The sequence below is a fragment of the Coturnix japonica genome, chromosome 5, assembly GCF_054131305.1.
Source record: "Coturnix japonica strain WE chromosome 5, WE-NBRP24, whole genome shotgun sequence".
Classification (NCBI taxonomy): domain Eukaryota; kingdom Metazoa; phylum Chordata; class Aves; order Galliformes; family Phasianidae; genus Coturnix; species Coturnix japonica.
Genome location: NC_140667.1, coordinates 9,487,137 through 9,501,329, shown reverse-complemented (window position 1 = coordinate 9,501,329; position 14,193 = coordinate 9,487,137). Strand labels below are relative to the sequence as shown.

Below are 14,193 nucleotides of genomic sequence, written 5' to 3'. Positions count from 1 at the left end.
ATCTGCATTAGAAAAAAAAACAAACAAAAAACAACCCACACCTGAGCAACCAGCCAAGAATTAATTTTAGTACATCAGCACAGCTCAACAAGTAACATTAACAATAACTGCTAATGATTTTAAGACATGCTGCAGTTCTGGTGCCCACTCAGCCCTTGGTAGATCTCCACCGCTTACGGGAACAGGAACCTGTGGGACTAGAGCCTCCCCCATTCTCACAGCTCACTGACCCCCTTCAAACACAGCTCCTAAAGGACAGAACATGCAGGATGTGCAGAGGAACATGTAGGCAGAGGGCACTCACTGCACTCTGGCCAGTGCCAGCTGGCAGCCAGACCCGGGGATGCCGTGGCACACACAGAAAGGGCACTGCAGAAGGCACAGGAAAAGCCCAAGAAATGGGAGCCACAGTTTTCAGCTATTCTTGCTCTAAGTATTAGTGGCAGAGCAACTACACAAGTTACATTCTAATTGCCCCCAAATAATAGAAACATCTGTTGTGTCTTTTAATTTGCTTTTACCTTGGTATGTTTTCATCCACAGTTGCACAGCCATATAGGAAAACGATAATCCCTACAATGGAAGCTGGAATAAGCATTTGTGTATAAACTCCCAGCCAGGCAAAATATAGTCCAATCTTCTCTCCAAAGTATTTTCTGAAAGACATTAAAGATTTTAAAAAAAGAGAGAGGAAAAAAATGTTTCCTATTTCTTAAAATATAACATGGCTAAAATTATGAATCACAGCTGGATTAAGCATGGAGAAAGTAAGATCCGATGACCTGTGGGAATGTTTTCCTCAGAGGACTCTCTTTCTCATGCATGGAGCTAATCCAGTGATGCAGGCACCATGGAAGCCAGTTAGTCCAACTAGACGCTGTTTTTCTGTGTTTCTGTCACACATGGAACATGTAGTGACATTGTTTCTGAGAGCTGTTCCTCTTAACAAAGCCCCTCATTTTCTGTAAAAATGTAACTCCACAGAGTCTCCGCTCTTAGCAAGAGCTAATGAAAGACACAGAAAGCACTGAAACCCCACACAAACCTCCCCCCTGCCCACCCCTATCTCCCCTGGCTTCTACCGTGCTATCTAGAGACACATATGTGGGACTACTGCTCATCAGAGATGCACACATACACAGCTACCTGTCCTTGGAAGCCCTATAGGGCAGCTCCAAAGGACCCAAGCACTGCAGGGCACTGGCAGGCACAGCTGTGGAGCAAGAATGTGCCCTCAGGGCTGGCTCTCACCTCACCAGATCAATAGGCTGGTACTTATAGAAGACTCCATAGCTTGCCCACTCCTCACACAGGAGCTGTAAAAGAGAAAGGAAGGTGAAAGCTGAAGCCCCAAAAGCAGAGAAGATTTCTCCTCTGCAGTGCTTGTGCTGTTATCGAGTCTCACTTCTATGTGGTTTCAACACATAACTCAGATCTGCCAATATACACTGTCTGCATTAAGTATTAAAAGCAAATTTGATGATCTGGCATGCTATAATGCAGTGATGAATTCTAGTACATTAAAAGGCTCTTCAGCAATGGGATTGATGGATAACTACAATAGAGATGGGAAGAGCAGTCCTGATTTTATGATCTGCAGAAAGAATCTAACAGAACACATAGGAAAGATGAACATGCTTTAAGTTAACGAGAGAAAACAAGCATAACTGGGTTTGTTTCCACTGCACAAAAATTCAGTGTCCACCAAGAGGAGCTGCACAGAGCTGCCTTGAAGCCCACATTCAGGAGATGCTCAGCTTTAATCTACAAGTATGTGATGATTTGCATTCACCCTTTTGGTTAGGATACAGGCCAAGAAGAACAACAGTCTCCATTAATAATTTATAAAATTGAATCCCTCATAAAAAGGCTCCTCTGAGACCTTCACCTTCTCTTTTACTTTGTAAAATATATCAGCAGTGCTCCTCTGATCTAATTTTCAGTTCAGCTAACAGATAGAACAAGAAATCAGTTTGTCCAGTAAATACTGGATAGAAGGAACTGTTCTCACTGGCCACCTGTACCATCATCACTGCTTCTCCTGGGATGAGGGGACCAGCCTGTCTACACATGCTTTTGAATTCCTACCTTCCTTTTCAGCTTATCTCTTTGGTTTAACCCATTTATAAGAGATAAGGAATACATCACTGAAAACATAACTAATATGTCAAGCAAATACTCTGTTGGTCATTCCTGAGATCACTTCCTAGGGGAGCAGCCCAAGCAGGATGCCAATGCTCCAGTCTATAGGCTCTGTGGCTGTGGCAGGAAAAGCCTGAAGCACACAGCCATACTCCTCGCAGCAAAGCAGGGCCAGGCAGGTCGGCACACCAGCCACTGCCCACAGACTGCCCTACCTCCAGCATCATACTGCAAAGCCAACAAGGTTCCTAGAGCAGGTATCAATTCTCCTGCCAAATCATTGGTCAAACCTTCCAAATTGAACTGCTCCACTGTGCTTTTGAATCACTCAAAAATACGACTTTCTTTACACAGAAATGTGTTGTCAAAAATAAAAGTGGAATGTGGATTTTCCTCTCTTTCCTGAAAATAATTCATCTTTACCAGTTTCCTTACAACCATAAGGGCAGAAAGTAAAAGCTGAAAGGCAGGTTTTTATTAAACATCAGCACTCTTGCATATGTGATTTCTATTCTACTACAAGTTTCTTTCGACCATTTTTCCAGAAGTTTCAGTTCTGCTGCCTGTGCTTGGGAAACACTGCAATGATTTTGACAATTCAACTTCTTTTTTCTTAATTCCTTTTAATAAGACAAGTTAGTGCTGGAAAAGAGATGATTCCTCAGTAACCTAATCTGGCCAAGCCTATCAGGAAACACTAAATGGAGGAGATTTTGCATCAGTGTCATTTTTCACTTTCGTATGGGGCTTCAAACCAAGTTTGCAGTTAAAGTACAAATGAATTATCTCATTTATCCTGACATTTATCAGCTTGATATTCAAAGCATGGCTTCAAAGACGTTATTATAGAACATCAGTGAGCTATCCCTAAATATTTACTTCATTTCAATGTCTCAAATTTAATTTTGTTGTAAAAAAGGCACAGCCTGGCCTAGCACCGGATTAGATTAAAGAAAGCTTCAAGAAACCAGAAGAGATGTGCCAAAGCACACCAAAAGATTACTTGAAGGGACTAGAAGCCAAAAGCCAAGGTAAACATTTCAAAACAGACAGTGAACTTGTGAAATAAATGCATTTGTGAGGCCAGTAGTAAAGATGGTAATCCAGCTGATTTACAAAACATGGACTTTCATCCACATTTCATCATTTTTGTTTGAGGGGTGTATTGCTCAATGATGAAATGATAAGCATGGGGTATTTTTAACTCAAATCAGTGGGGAAAAAAAGGGTTGGTAATCAACAGTAACTGTCTCCTGGTGACTCATTTGCATGTAAGGCCCAGCAGACCCATAATTTTGGATACCTGTTTTTGTAAGGCTAACGTTGAGGGTTTGAGACCCACTTGTACACCCTGAACCATGCTTTTCCTCATGGAAACGTGGCTGTGAAACAAGTTGGAAGGCAAAGGCAGGTGCTGCTAGTTCAGGGGCCCAAGGTACATGGCAATCAAATTCATTAATTCCTCCCACGAAGCAGAGAGTTTAGGAGCAGGCCTAAGCTCTCTTTTGCCACACTGATAGTGAATAAATGTGTTCTAAAGGAGCATGGTCATCACTGTGCAGAAATTCCGCTCCAAATTTAAGAAACTGGCACTTCTGCAAAGTGTAGACAAGTTTGCATTTTCTGTTGATAAGTACTCCCTCAGAATGATTACTAAACAGATGTTTTTCAGTATACACAAACTAAAAGCTATTTAAACTGTAGACTTATGCAAAAAATGATAGAGCAAGAAGTATATGTCCATAAGGCCACCTCTGGATGTACTTCACATTAAAGCTTAAATGGAAATAAAAAATGAGTGTTTATGAGGAATGAGCCAGTCTTTATCCTTCCCAGTAGCTGACATGGCCACCTCTTGGGCCTGATGTTAATGCCATGCTCCAGAGTAGCAGCACATTAATCCACAGAGACTGCAATGCATTTTGCATGGTTGGCTGTGGCACAAAGCAGGGTTTTTGCTGGGTGTGGGTATCTGAAGATAGCTGAGTGTATTCTCTCACTGGTGCAGACCTGAAGTTACAGCACCCTAACTTTAGGTGTCACGTCTAGATGCTCTCAATACTTGCTGATGTAGTAAGAAGCACATTGTTACTAAGCTGGCATTTTATACATAGCTATACTGAGCTCCACATGAAGGCAAACTGAAATGTTAGAAAGTATACACATACTTCTACTGCAAGGCATTTTTATGACATGTTGTGTGGAAATCTTGGCAATGCCCAGATTCCAGCAGGTAACTTCAGGCTGGAACTTTCGCAAGTCAGTTAACCCCCTTACATCCACTTACTTTTCTGTCATTGGGTTCGACGTTTTCACCTTCATAGTCACCCTTTAAAGAAAGAAAACTCATGTCATTTAGTGAGTCATGCTCAGAGCTGCTTTACCTCCTGCACGTCCATGGATCCCTCTCGCTTAATGCATCACAACCAGAAAAGCAATCTGTAAAATAATGCTGCATTTTAGGAGTTCATTTGTCATAGCACACTTTGTCTCTTGTCACGGGGCACATTAAGAAAGAGTAATGGTGTCCATCACTGGGGAAAAAGAAATGAATAAGTGATAAAGGTGGCCTAAAAATGTCAAGGGAAAGGATGTGGTATTTCCATGGTGTTTGGGGTTCACCTCAGGCCACTTGACAGGAGAGAGAGCAGCTGAGAGAGCTGATCTGTACCCGAAGTCTCCAAACATTCAGGGCTGATTAGATCTGCAGAGCTATTTTTAAGTATGATAAAGGAGTAAATGAAGACAATAAATAAATTACTTAAAACAGAGCCTATCAGTAGTTATCTAAAGAAGTGGGGCCAGTACATGCAGAGAAGTTTATTTAACTGTTCCGGATTTCTAAGTGATATCACCATAGCCTACGAGTGCCTGATGTTTTTGATAAGTATCAGGCAGATGACAGGCCTGTTGTGATTGCTGTTACCCAGAGATAAAACACTGGAGACACAGCAAAGAGGACAGAAAACTAAGACAGCATGCTTCATTCACACGTTCCCCATGGGGCAGCCTGTACTGGGCTTGGCATTCTCTGGACACTTAAGCAGCCTTCTCATCATGAGCAGTATTTCTGTAATGTTCTCTTGACATCTGCCAGGCCTTTTTGCAAGACTGGCTGAGGGTGTTTGACAGTTCTAGCCATGCTGTGGACCTCCAAGGGAAAGCGTGACCAGCACCCAGCTGCTGTGTGCCTCTGGCTCATAAAAATCACAGGACGGTTGGAGGGGATCTGTGTGTCCACCTGGTCCTACCAGCAGCGATACCCAGGGCAGGATGCCCAGAACCATGACCATGCAGCTTCTGAAGACCTCTCCGGAGAGTCTACAACCTCTGAGAAAACTATGCTGTAACAAACCCAGCACTGAAGTGCTGCCTGAAGTTTGAAAAGAATCTGCTCTGCTCCAGCTTGTGCCCAATGCCACTGGGCAAAACAGAGCAGAGCCTGGTTCCATCCTCTATGCACCTTTCCTTTTGGTATTTTTACACATTTAATAGATCCCCATGAGCCTCCTCTGCTCCAAGTTGAGCAGCCTTAGCTCTCTCAACCTCTTCTCAAAGGAGAGGTGCTCCGGTCCCTTCACCATTTTGCCAGCCCTCCATTGGGCTCTTTGCAGCATGTCTAGGTTTGACATCACTTTAACTTTCATTTGCTAAGTCACTGAAACAACTCTTCTATTATCACATAAAGGCATCACTTAGGATCGTCAGAGGTAGGATGGAGGTGGGAAATTCATTAATAGTGAGCACAGTGGTGGAAACAGCCTGCAGAAATGACTAGAGCCATCACACAAGCAAGCAGGAAGTTGTGCTCCCGGGCACCAAAGTTTGGGATGATGCCATTAATACATTACATATTAAGGACTGCTTGGTGTCAGAGAGTAGACGTGGAAAATACATTCCAAGATCACTTACATCATGCAAAGGATATGCAGCACTGTAAACTCCATTGGCAAGCAGGCTGGTGATCCCTTGAAAAATAAAGACATAATGGTTATTTACAGTTTCAAGGCTAGACAGTCTCACTTCATCATGCTTCCTGGAGGTTTCCCTCAAAATAACAGCCATTTGGTCAGCTAATGATTTTTCTGCCATTTCATTCCTTTCCATGTACTTTCATTTTTAATCATATAGGTTATTAAACATGACTCATTTTATGAAATGGAAAACTGCAGAGAGCAAGAAGAAGTCATATATATTTGAGGATCGAGAATTAGAAGCCAATGACTTGAAATTAGTCATGATAATAAATTACATTTTCTGAAAAGTCAGTTTGATTTAAGGGCAAGCCTGCAGATTTGAAAGCATGTAGCAGAAGGCTCGATCACAAAAAGAATATGGCTGGAATTGATGTTATAAGGGAACACACATACGCACTCATCATACACACAGAGCTTTGAATTTAGATTTCAGATTGATTAGAGAAATTGTAGGGAAAGCCTTTGCAAAGACCTTGGCGTAATACTTACCATATTTACCACATTTTCGTCTTTTATTTAAAAGGGCAGATTCCTTCTTTCTTCCCTCTCCTTTCCCTGTTTACACATCCGTTTATTAGTTACATGCATGAGCCTGAAAGCAGTTAATGCTTCATCTACAAAATGTATGGAGCACAAGGGACAGGTTCTGCCCTGTCTGGTGCAGTAACACTCCCTCAGCAGGGCTGGAGCACAGCGAGGCCAAGCTGGGGAAGGCACGAGCACAGGGCTGAAGGGCATATCCATCGAGGATTGTTTTAGAGTAGTCACAGGTATGGGATGATGGTTGGACTAGGTGATCTGAGTGATCTCTCCAGCCTTTATGATTTAGTGATACTCCCTCCCACAGGTCACTTGGCCAAACCAAGGCCCTTGAGGGTGCACACAGCCTCTCACACACTGCTGCCATCCATACAGCTGCTGCCAGTGATGGAGGGGTGCCCACATCCGAGCATGCCTTGTTATTCATGGAGTTATGGCTGGTGATTCAACCAACCAGTCTTGGCTGTGGAATCAGAGCTACTTTGGGTCAGTTGGTGCCAAGCCAAGCAGTTCACTCTGTGCAAGGCTAAACAAAAAAAATAAATCTCTGGCACTGTAGAGAATTCAAAAGAACTCAACAATTTATTAAAAAAAAAAAAAGGGGGAGAGGAAAAATTATGCGTTATTGCATGCTCCCTGCTGACCATCCACTCATTGCTACCCAGTGTGGGACAGCGAGCGTGAATCAGGAAGCAATCACTGCAGGTTCGGGAGCTGTTTCTGATTGTTCTTAAAGTAAGAATTTTTCAGTTTCACTAATACAATAGCACTAGCTAAAGAAACTGCTCCGGGAGCTTTTAGTATCCTGTAGTATCATTATTTTTCAAGTCATATTTAAAATTATACAGTTCAGTGAGTTGTCTGCAAATGTTTCCACACTTCTAGCACAAGCAGCTAGTGAACAGATAAATTATCCTTTTAGGAAGTGCCACCAAGGAGCTCCATAATACCCTACCACATATCAGCATTTAACAGTTACAATAGGTTCACATTTTCACAAATTTGCAAAATGAATAACAAAGACTGCAGTGTTTGCTCTGCTGCTGCCCTTTTCCTGCTGGACAGAAGCATTGCAGCATTATCTGTGTTTGCTCAAATCCATTTGCAACCTTTGCTGGGTTGTAACCCAGCATTCCAGTGCCGTAACACAAAGAGCCTGATTGAGTTATGCTGATTATACCCTCAGATGTGCAGGCCTAATGACATTTTTATTGGGTATACTTTGTGACCTTGCCAGTCCATTGAAGAAGAACAACCCAGGAATTCTAACACTTCAGCTGAATAGGGCAGAGGCTAAAGGAAGGTAGTCACTAACCAGTTTCCCATTTTTGGATAAAAAATTAAAAATAAAAAATAATCAAGTAAGCAACCAAGTCTCGGGCAAGAACTCAAACTGAGCTACGTGATTCTCTCCCTTTAAGAGTGCACGTACATAATACCCAGTGAAAGTGATCTGGCATTAGACTCAAAAAAGGGTCCTGAAAGTCACAGATTAACTTGGATTTCCCATGCTACAGGCAAATAGAACTTCTGTTAATATTGGCTGAACCCCAAGAAAATTTAGTGTATACAAGGACTCAACAATTATACATTGTATACTGTTACTTCAACAGAGAAATCCAAGCATGGAAATTGTTTCTTGTATAATTGTTCTTTATTATCTGTTGGATTTATAAGCAGCTGATGGGTCAATATTGAACAGAACTACCTGTTGTTCAAGTTCCCATTGTTTTACTTAGCTGCTTGTAGGTAAATAAATGCTGTAACAGACTTCAGCAGTTATCAAATACCTTCCACCACGTCCATGCACTTTTTCTCATCCAAATATGTTTCTATTTATCATCTGTTAAGATGACAGGATATGAGAGAATACAGCCTATCTTATATATAGATATTATATAATTTGGTTTACCATTGTTACATTTGATCCCACAGACAGCTATATACCACTTCTGCCTCACAGTGTTTGAATTCATGCTTACCTGCATTAGGAATTCATTTCTTAAGAGCACCAGACTTAAGGCTGAAATCCTAAAACTGTTGGCTGTGCCAGCATGAGCTTTACCCACACCTGCCATGAGGGCCAAGGGAAGGACTGGCCTCAGGTTGAACTCACACTTGTAACAGTGCTTTGGACAGTCACCATTTCACTCAAGTGCTTGCAAAGGGGATGCAGTGGCCCATAGCTTTCAGGGCAGTTACAGAAGTGAATGGTAATGCTCTCAGAGCTTGTGTCACCCCTGGCTTCAGATCACCTTCCAGCCCTGCCATAAAGGTCATAACTAACATACAGAGGTCCTACATGCTCACATCTCCTTTAGAGTTGAATCTACAGATTCACGTCTGAAAAAAATTCCAAATAGCTACAGTAATTAGATTTCTGAATAAAACACATCCACATACATCAAATCAGAGAGCAGGACAAAAACCAAAACTCCGCAGCCAGCTACAGCTTGCCATTACTTTCAATATCCAAAAACAATATTGATCTTAAATCTCAATAATGTTTCTTACCCATGCTATATTTTGCTTTGGTACATGTTGTTCTTTTCAGAATTTCATAAACCTGTAGAAGTAACAAAAGAGAAATGCTTACTTGGGATATTGCCAGCAAAAAGCACAGTCTTTCTATGCACAGCTCAGATACAAGTATTGGCAAAACCAAGACATTGGTGAAGTCATTATTTGTTAATAAAAATTGTCATGCTCAGCACATCAGAGTTTCAAGACTTCCTTACGCAGTTAATAGTATGAGAGTTGGACAGGATGTTTTTTAGGTCTTTTCCAACCTTGGTGATTCTGTGAGAGAGGAAGGCTGAGCTCACCGGCCAGTTACTGCTGCTTATTTGAGTGGGACAGGATTACATTTTTCTCCTGTCAGGCCACCCCTCCCTGCTGCCATTCAGGGAGTGCCACTGCCTGCAGTGCCTGAGGACATGGCTGCCTCCGGCCCCATGAGTTTGCACATGTGTGGCAGCTATCCGAAAACAGGTAAAACAAACAGTTTGACCTTAACGTTTCAGAGCCTGGTGGCAAAATAAACGTATTTGTTCTATGACTTGTTTTCATTTATTGTCAAATAACCTTTGCACACTGGTGTGGGGCCAGGATGGCAGGGGAGGTCATCCTGCGTTTTTCCACATAAGCTTTGGCAGCTCTGCAGGGGTGAGCTGTGCAGTTGTTGCCTGCTGGGTCATGGGTGGCACCTGAGGCTGCCCCTCTGCCCAGCATTGCCCTTCAGCCCCCCACAGGTTAAAGGGCTGTCACAGAGAGATGCCCGGATACATAATGTAATGATTTTCTTTTTTTTTTAAAAAAAAAAAAGTTCAAGCTCTTCAGCTTTTTCTGTTCAACAAAGCCTCCCCAGGGAGTGACTGGATTCCTGTTCATTTTGCTGTAGGTGGGAGGGTCAATATTTGCACTGTGGTTTAAAAATACATATGGGAAAGGCAAGAGAGATCTTTAGGTAACAAGAATACATAGAGAAATGCATGCAGGATAAGATGATGCCAGGCACTGCTCAATCTACCTTTTGTTACTGGGTTATTTGCAGGAATTTCAAATGAAGCAACACAGAATCAGCATTATTGCTATATGCCTGGTATTCCTTAGGGGCTTTAGGGAAGGTAAGCAAGAAGTCAGCCCCATGCTTTGCAGAATTGTTGCAGCAATTGCTGCTTGGCACAGCCCTGGATGCTGTGCAGGCTTTCCTTTTAATATCCTTTTAATATCTGACTATAGAGAAGGATGCACTTTCTCCCCTTTCTATTGCAGAGTTGTAATAGAGCAATGTATAGTCAGGTACAGTTAGGCGCAAAACAGAACCTAAATCTATTCCCTCCTGGTGATGTGCCTACTAAGAAATCATGTTTCACTTTCACCATGAACCAAAAAGAAGATCCAAATCACTGTCCAAAAGACAGCAATCTGTTAGCATCAAACACAACTTATTGTACAAGCTAGAGCTGGAAAAATTTATTTGATAAATAATGTCACGGGTCACCTCTGCCCTTTGGTACAAAGGGACAAACTTGCAGTAGATTTTGTCCTAAATACAGCAAAGGAGCTATTAACACCAGGACAAAGGCACTACCTGCCATGAATTATTTATATACAGTACTTACTATAGTGCTTCTTGTTTTGCTGTCAAAGAAGGAATCTCTGTCAGACAAATCAAATCTGTTAAAAGATCAGAAGGAAGCCCATTACGTTAAAAAAGAAACAACACAGTAATTTCCTGCTCTTGTCGACTCCTTCAGTATTTTCTTTTCTCATGGGGCTCTCTCATGGCTAACATTAAAGGGTAGCTTGTGGAAGCCTCATTAAAAAGAAAGTCCAACTCTTGCATTTTAAAGACATTTTATTATTTATAGTCTTTTTTTTTTCTCCTCCACACAAGAGAGGCTGTTGGCACACATCTAATGAAATTCCTGCCTGCATGGGCCTCAGGTTTCTTCCTCCTAATAATCTTTATATTTGGGCCATACCTGCAAAACCTGTAAGAGCACTCTGGCTTCCCTCATACAGCAAACACCTAGACGGTCTCACTGAAGACAGCCACCTCTGCAAGTAACACAAGGCATTTCCAAACACAAGCTAAGAAGCACCTTCTAGGCTCTCTCTGAGCTATCAGTCTCCATTGCTGCAGGAGCATCCTACATGCAGCACAAATGTATGAATATAATAGCTGCAAGTCTAAGAATCAAATGTTATATGCATCAAGTGGCCCCACTATCAGGCATGTGAATCTAATACACAGCTCCATTAGTGTTCTGCATCCCTTTATTAAAAACAATCAAAAAAGTCCATATCTAGAGTGAAGAAATCCTTCCCTAGGACTGGTATTTGTTCCAGCTGGCATGCACATAAACACACTCTTCAAAGCTTTGCCTCTGGGATGCTGGCCAAGGAAGAGCAGCAGCAAAGCAATCCAAGGCAAATGAAAATCCGGCTGGGCCCCACCTTATGATTTTTTTCCTCCACCCACATCTATAGCTATTCTCACCAGTCCACTGCTACCACTGACTTCATATCACTTACAAGACAAGACCTGATTTGCAGAACATGTGAACTGCCCATGCCACATGACTGGAATTGTCTTTGCCATTATCAATCCACAACTCTGCCTGTAAATTTTACTGAGCATTTCCATTCTACGTGGAAAAAAGATTATTATAAATAACATTGTGAGTTTTGTTTGACATTCATTTTCTTTTCAGCCACTACCAGAGCAGTCCAGGCCCGCTGGCACCACGGTCACTTACAAGTGCTGCTTCTCCCTGGAGAAGGGGTAGGAAAGGCGCTTCACTGTCTGCGGTTTGTGCTCAGCCACCTTGGGCTGGATGGGCTCCGTAATCTTCTGAATTACTGAGTTGATCTTTTTCAGAAGACCGTGGGTCTGATTGATTTGATACATCTGAGGGGGAGAACAGAAGAATGGTAGAACTTCATCATTTTCTGGTTCACAGAGGTGCTCTCATTGGTACAATTTCCTGGGTGCAACAGTACAAAGAAGTAAGGTACAGAAGTGGTCACCCCACCCTGCAGTATCAGGGGCTTTTCCTGTGAATATCCTGTAGCTTTCAGAATTTTCTCCTCTTCAATGTAATCAAAGATTATTCAAGATACTTTGCTTCCATAACCCTGAAGCCGCTAATCTGCTGCAGTTCTCTTTTTATTACGCTTCTGACTTCGGCAGGAAGTGAGGCAATAATGGGGATTGATATAAAATCCAAACCAAATGCCTAGATGTAGCTTTGTAATAAATGACGCTGAGCTTCGAGAGTCTCTCTTTCTCCATTACATACTTCCCTCCATAGTCTGGGACATGCACTTAGTATGTTTAAATATTAATCTATCTCTAAGCTACTCTCACTGAGCAGGTAGCGATCTATCATGGATGACTGAGAATTTAGCTCACGATGAAAATACACCATCGCATCTTTAATGACATTTCAAATATTCTGAGAGGTAATTTATTTTGTGGTAAAGTAGCCCTTACTCCTGCAAGCCTGACTGATGATGTATGTAAAAGTATCCACCTAAACCCAGTGAGACTACTGCATGCAAAGTAGTATATTCATTTTTAAGTAGTCCAGCCTTTTGGGTGAGAAAGAAACCACCAAAAGGTACAACTACATTTCATTACCAATCAACTGCAACCTCCTTTAAAACACACTGGGAGGGTAAAGTACTCGCACCATGCACTGGCAGTGGCAGGAGCCAGGAGTTCATGATTCCCACCCCTGCTTCTACTTGTTCTTTTGTTGTCCCAGGCAAGAAATTTTTTGACTCTCCCAGTTTTCTTGTTAAGTGCCATGGAGACACTGTCCTCCTTGCTGGACTGTGCAGATTAGTTCACTATTTTATAAATGCTTGTGGGAATAAAAGTATATTTGAAAGGTGTGTAATGAGAATGTGTTTAAACAATGCCTTCTGAGGTGGGAGAGGAAACAAAACACAAAGAAAAACAGACAAAGGGAAAAAAAAGCAAGACATTTGGGCTTACCTTTTTTGTGGGCATCTTGAGCTTAAGAAACTCCGCCTCACGACACAATACATTCCATGGTGCATGGATTTTTACAAATCCAACCCCGTGGATCTTAGTCTTAAAAAAAAAAAAAAGGAAAAAAAAAAAAGCAAGAAAGAAGGTTACTGGTAGGAAGAAATTAAGTATTTTCCCCCTTGTGTTTCATCCACATTTAAAGAAATGCCCATTACAGCCAACAACATCAGCTCATTTGTTTGAGCTGACCAGTTTCTAACAACAGGACAATCAGTGGGTACCTCTCAGAGCTGAGCTGATAAAAAACGTGACTCAGAAATGCTATTGTCTTCCAGAACAATCACCATTAGGTTAAACAGATAAAAAGATAAAAACTGTTTGGGAAATAAAAGCTAATGGCTACAGACACAAATATAGGCTAAGCCAGGTAAACTTGATTCACAGGCACAGGGCCAAACGCCATGCATTGTAAGAAGTGGAGCTGAGGGGCATTCTTGCTGCCTCACAGAAGCTGCACAGAACCCACAGGGAGTGAAGGGACAGCCACCTTTCCCAACCTGTCTTCCAGAATCCCACTGACTGCCCAGAGGACATAGCTAACCCCCAGCCCTCCAACCAGTTATCAGTTCCAAGGCATCCTTGAATTTTCTTCCTTGAAGAGCATTTTAGTGACTTAATGAACAAGTGAACAAAGCTGCACTACAACAACCTGACACAAAGCAATTCATAATTTCACACCGGCACAGAGAACTGGAAAATTTCTCACACTGTACCATCAGCCTCACCTATAATTTCTGAATTAGGGTTGGCAGGTTTACTTATTTAACACTGATCTCTGTTCTAGATGTTTAATGCCAACTGTTGCATACAGTAAATAAAACCAACACAAACACTCACCCTCTCTCATGGGGATTTCAGGCATATTGGTTGGATCAGTTAATTGTAATAGCTTTCTTTGAAATTAATATGACTGCGGCTATTTCTACTAATCACACATTGGCAGTACTTCACACACATCACTTTTCATGC

General features: G+C 42.0%; 1 protein-coding gene across 7 annotated transcripts in view; it reads right to left on the bottom strand.

Annotated features, from left to right (window-relative positions):
* ANO1 (anoctamin 1) overlaps nt 1–14,193 on the bottom strand; it is a 72,827-nt gene that overhangs the window by 23,196 nt on the left and 35,438 nt on the right. For 4 of the 7 annotated variants that reach the window (XM_085549982.1, XM_015863683.3, XM_015863685.3 and 1 more), the window contains exons 4-12: nt 13,168–13,266; nt 11,924–12,075; nt 10,784–10,838; nt 9,174–9,225; nt 6,609–6,674; nt 6,055–6,110; nt 4,430–4,471; nt 1,252–1,316; nt 522–656 (exon numbers count right to left, since the gene is read on the bottom strand). In XM_085549982.1, coding sequence (XP_085406108.1) covers nt 522–656; nt 1,252–1,316; nt 4,430–4,471; nt 6,055–6,110; nt 6,609–6,674; nt 9,174–9,225; nt 10,784–10,838; nt 11,924–12,075; nt 13,168–13,266 — 722 coding nt within the window. The remainder of the gene's footprint in view (nt 1–521; nt 657–1,251; nt 1,317–4,429; nt 4,472–6,054; nt 6,111–6,608; nt 6,675–9,173; nt 9,226–10,783; nt 10,839–11,923; nt 12,076–13,167; nt 13,267–14,193) is intronic. The other 3 variants (XM_085549981.1, XM_015863687.3, XM_015863688.3) reach the window with 1 other exon arrangement.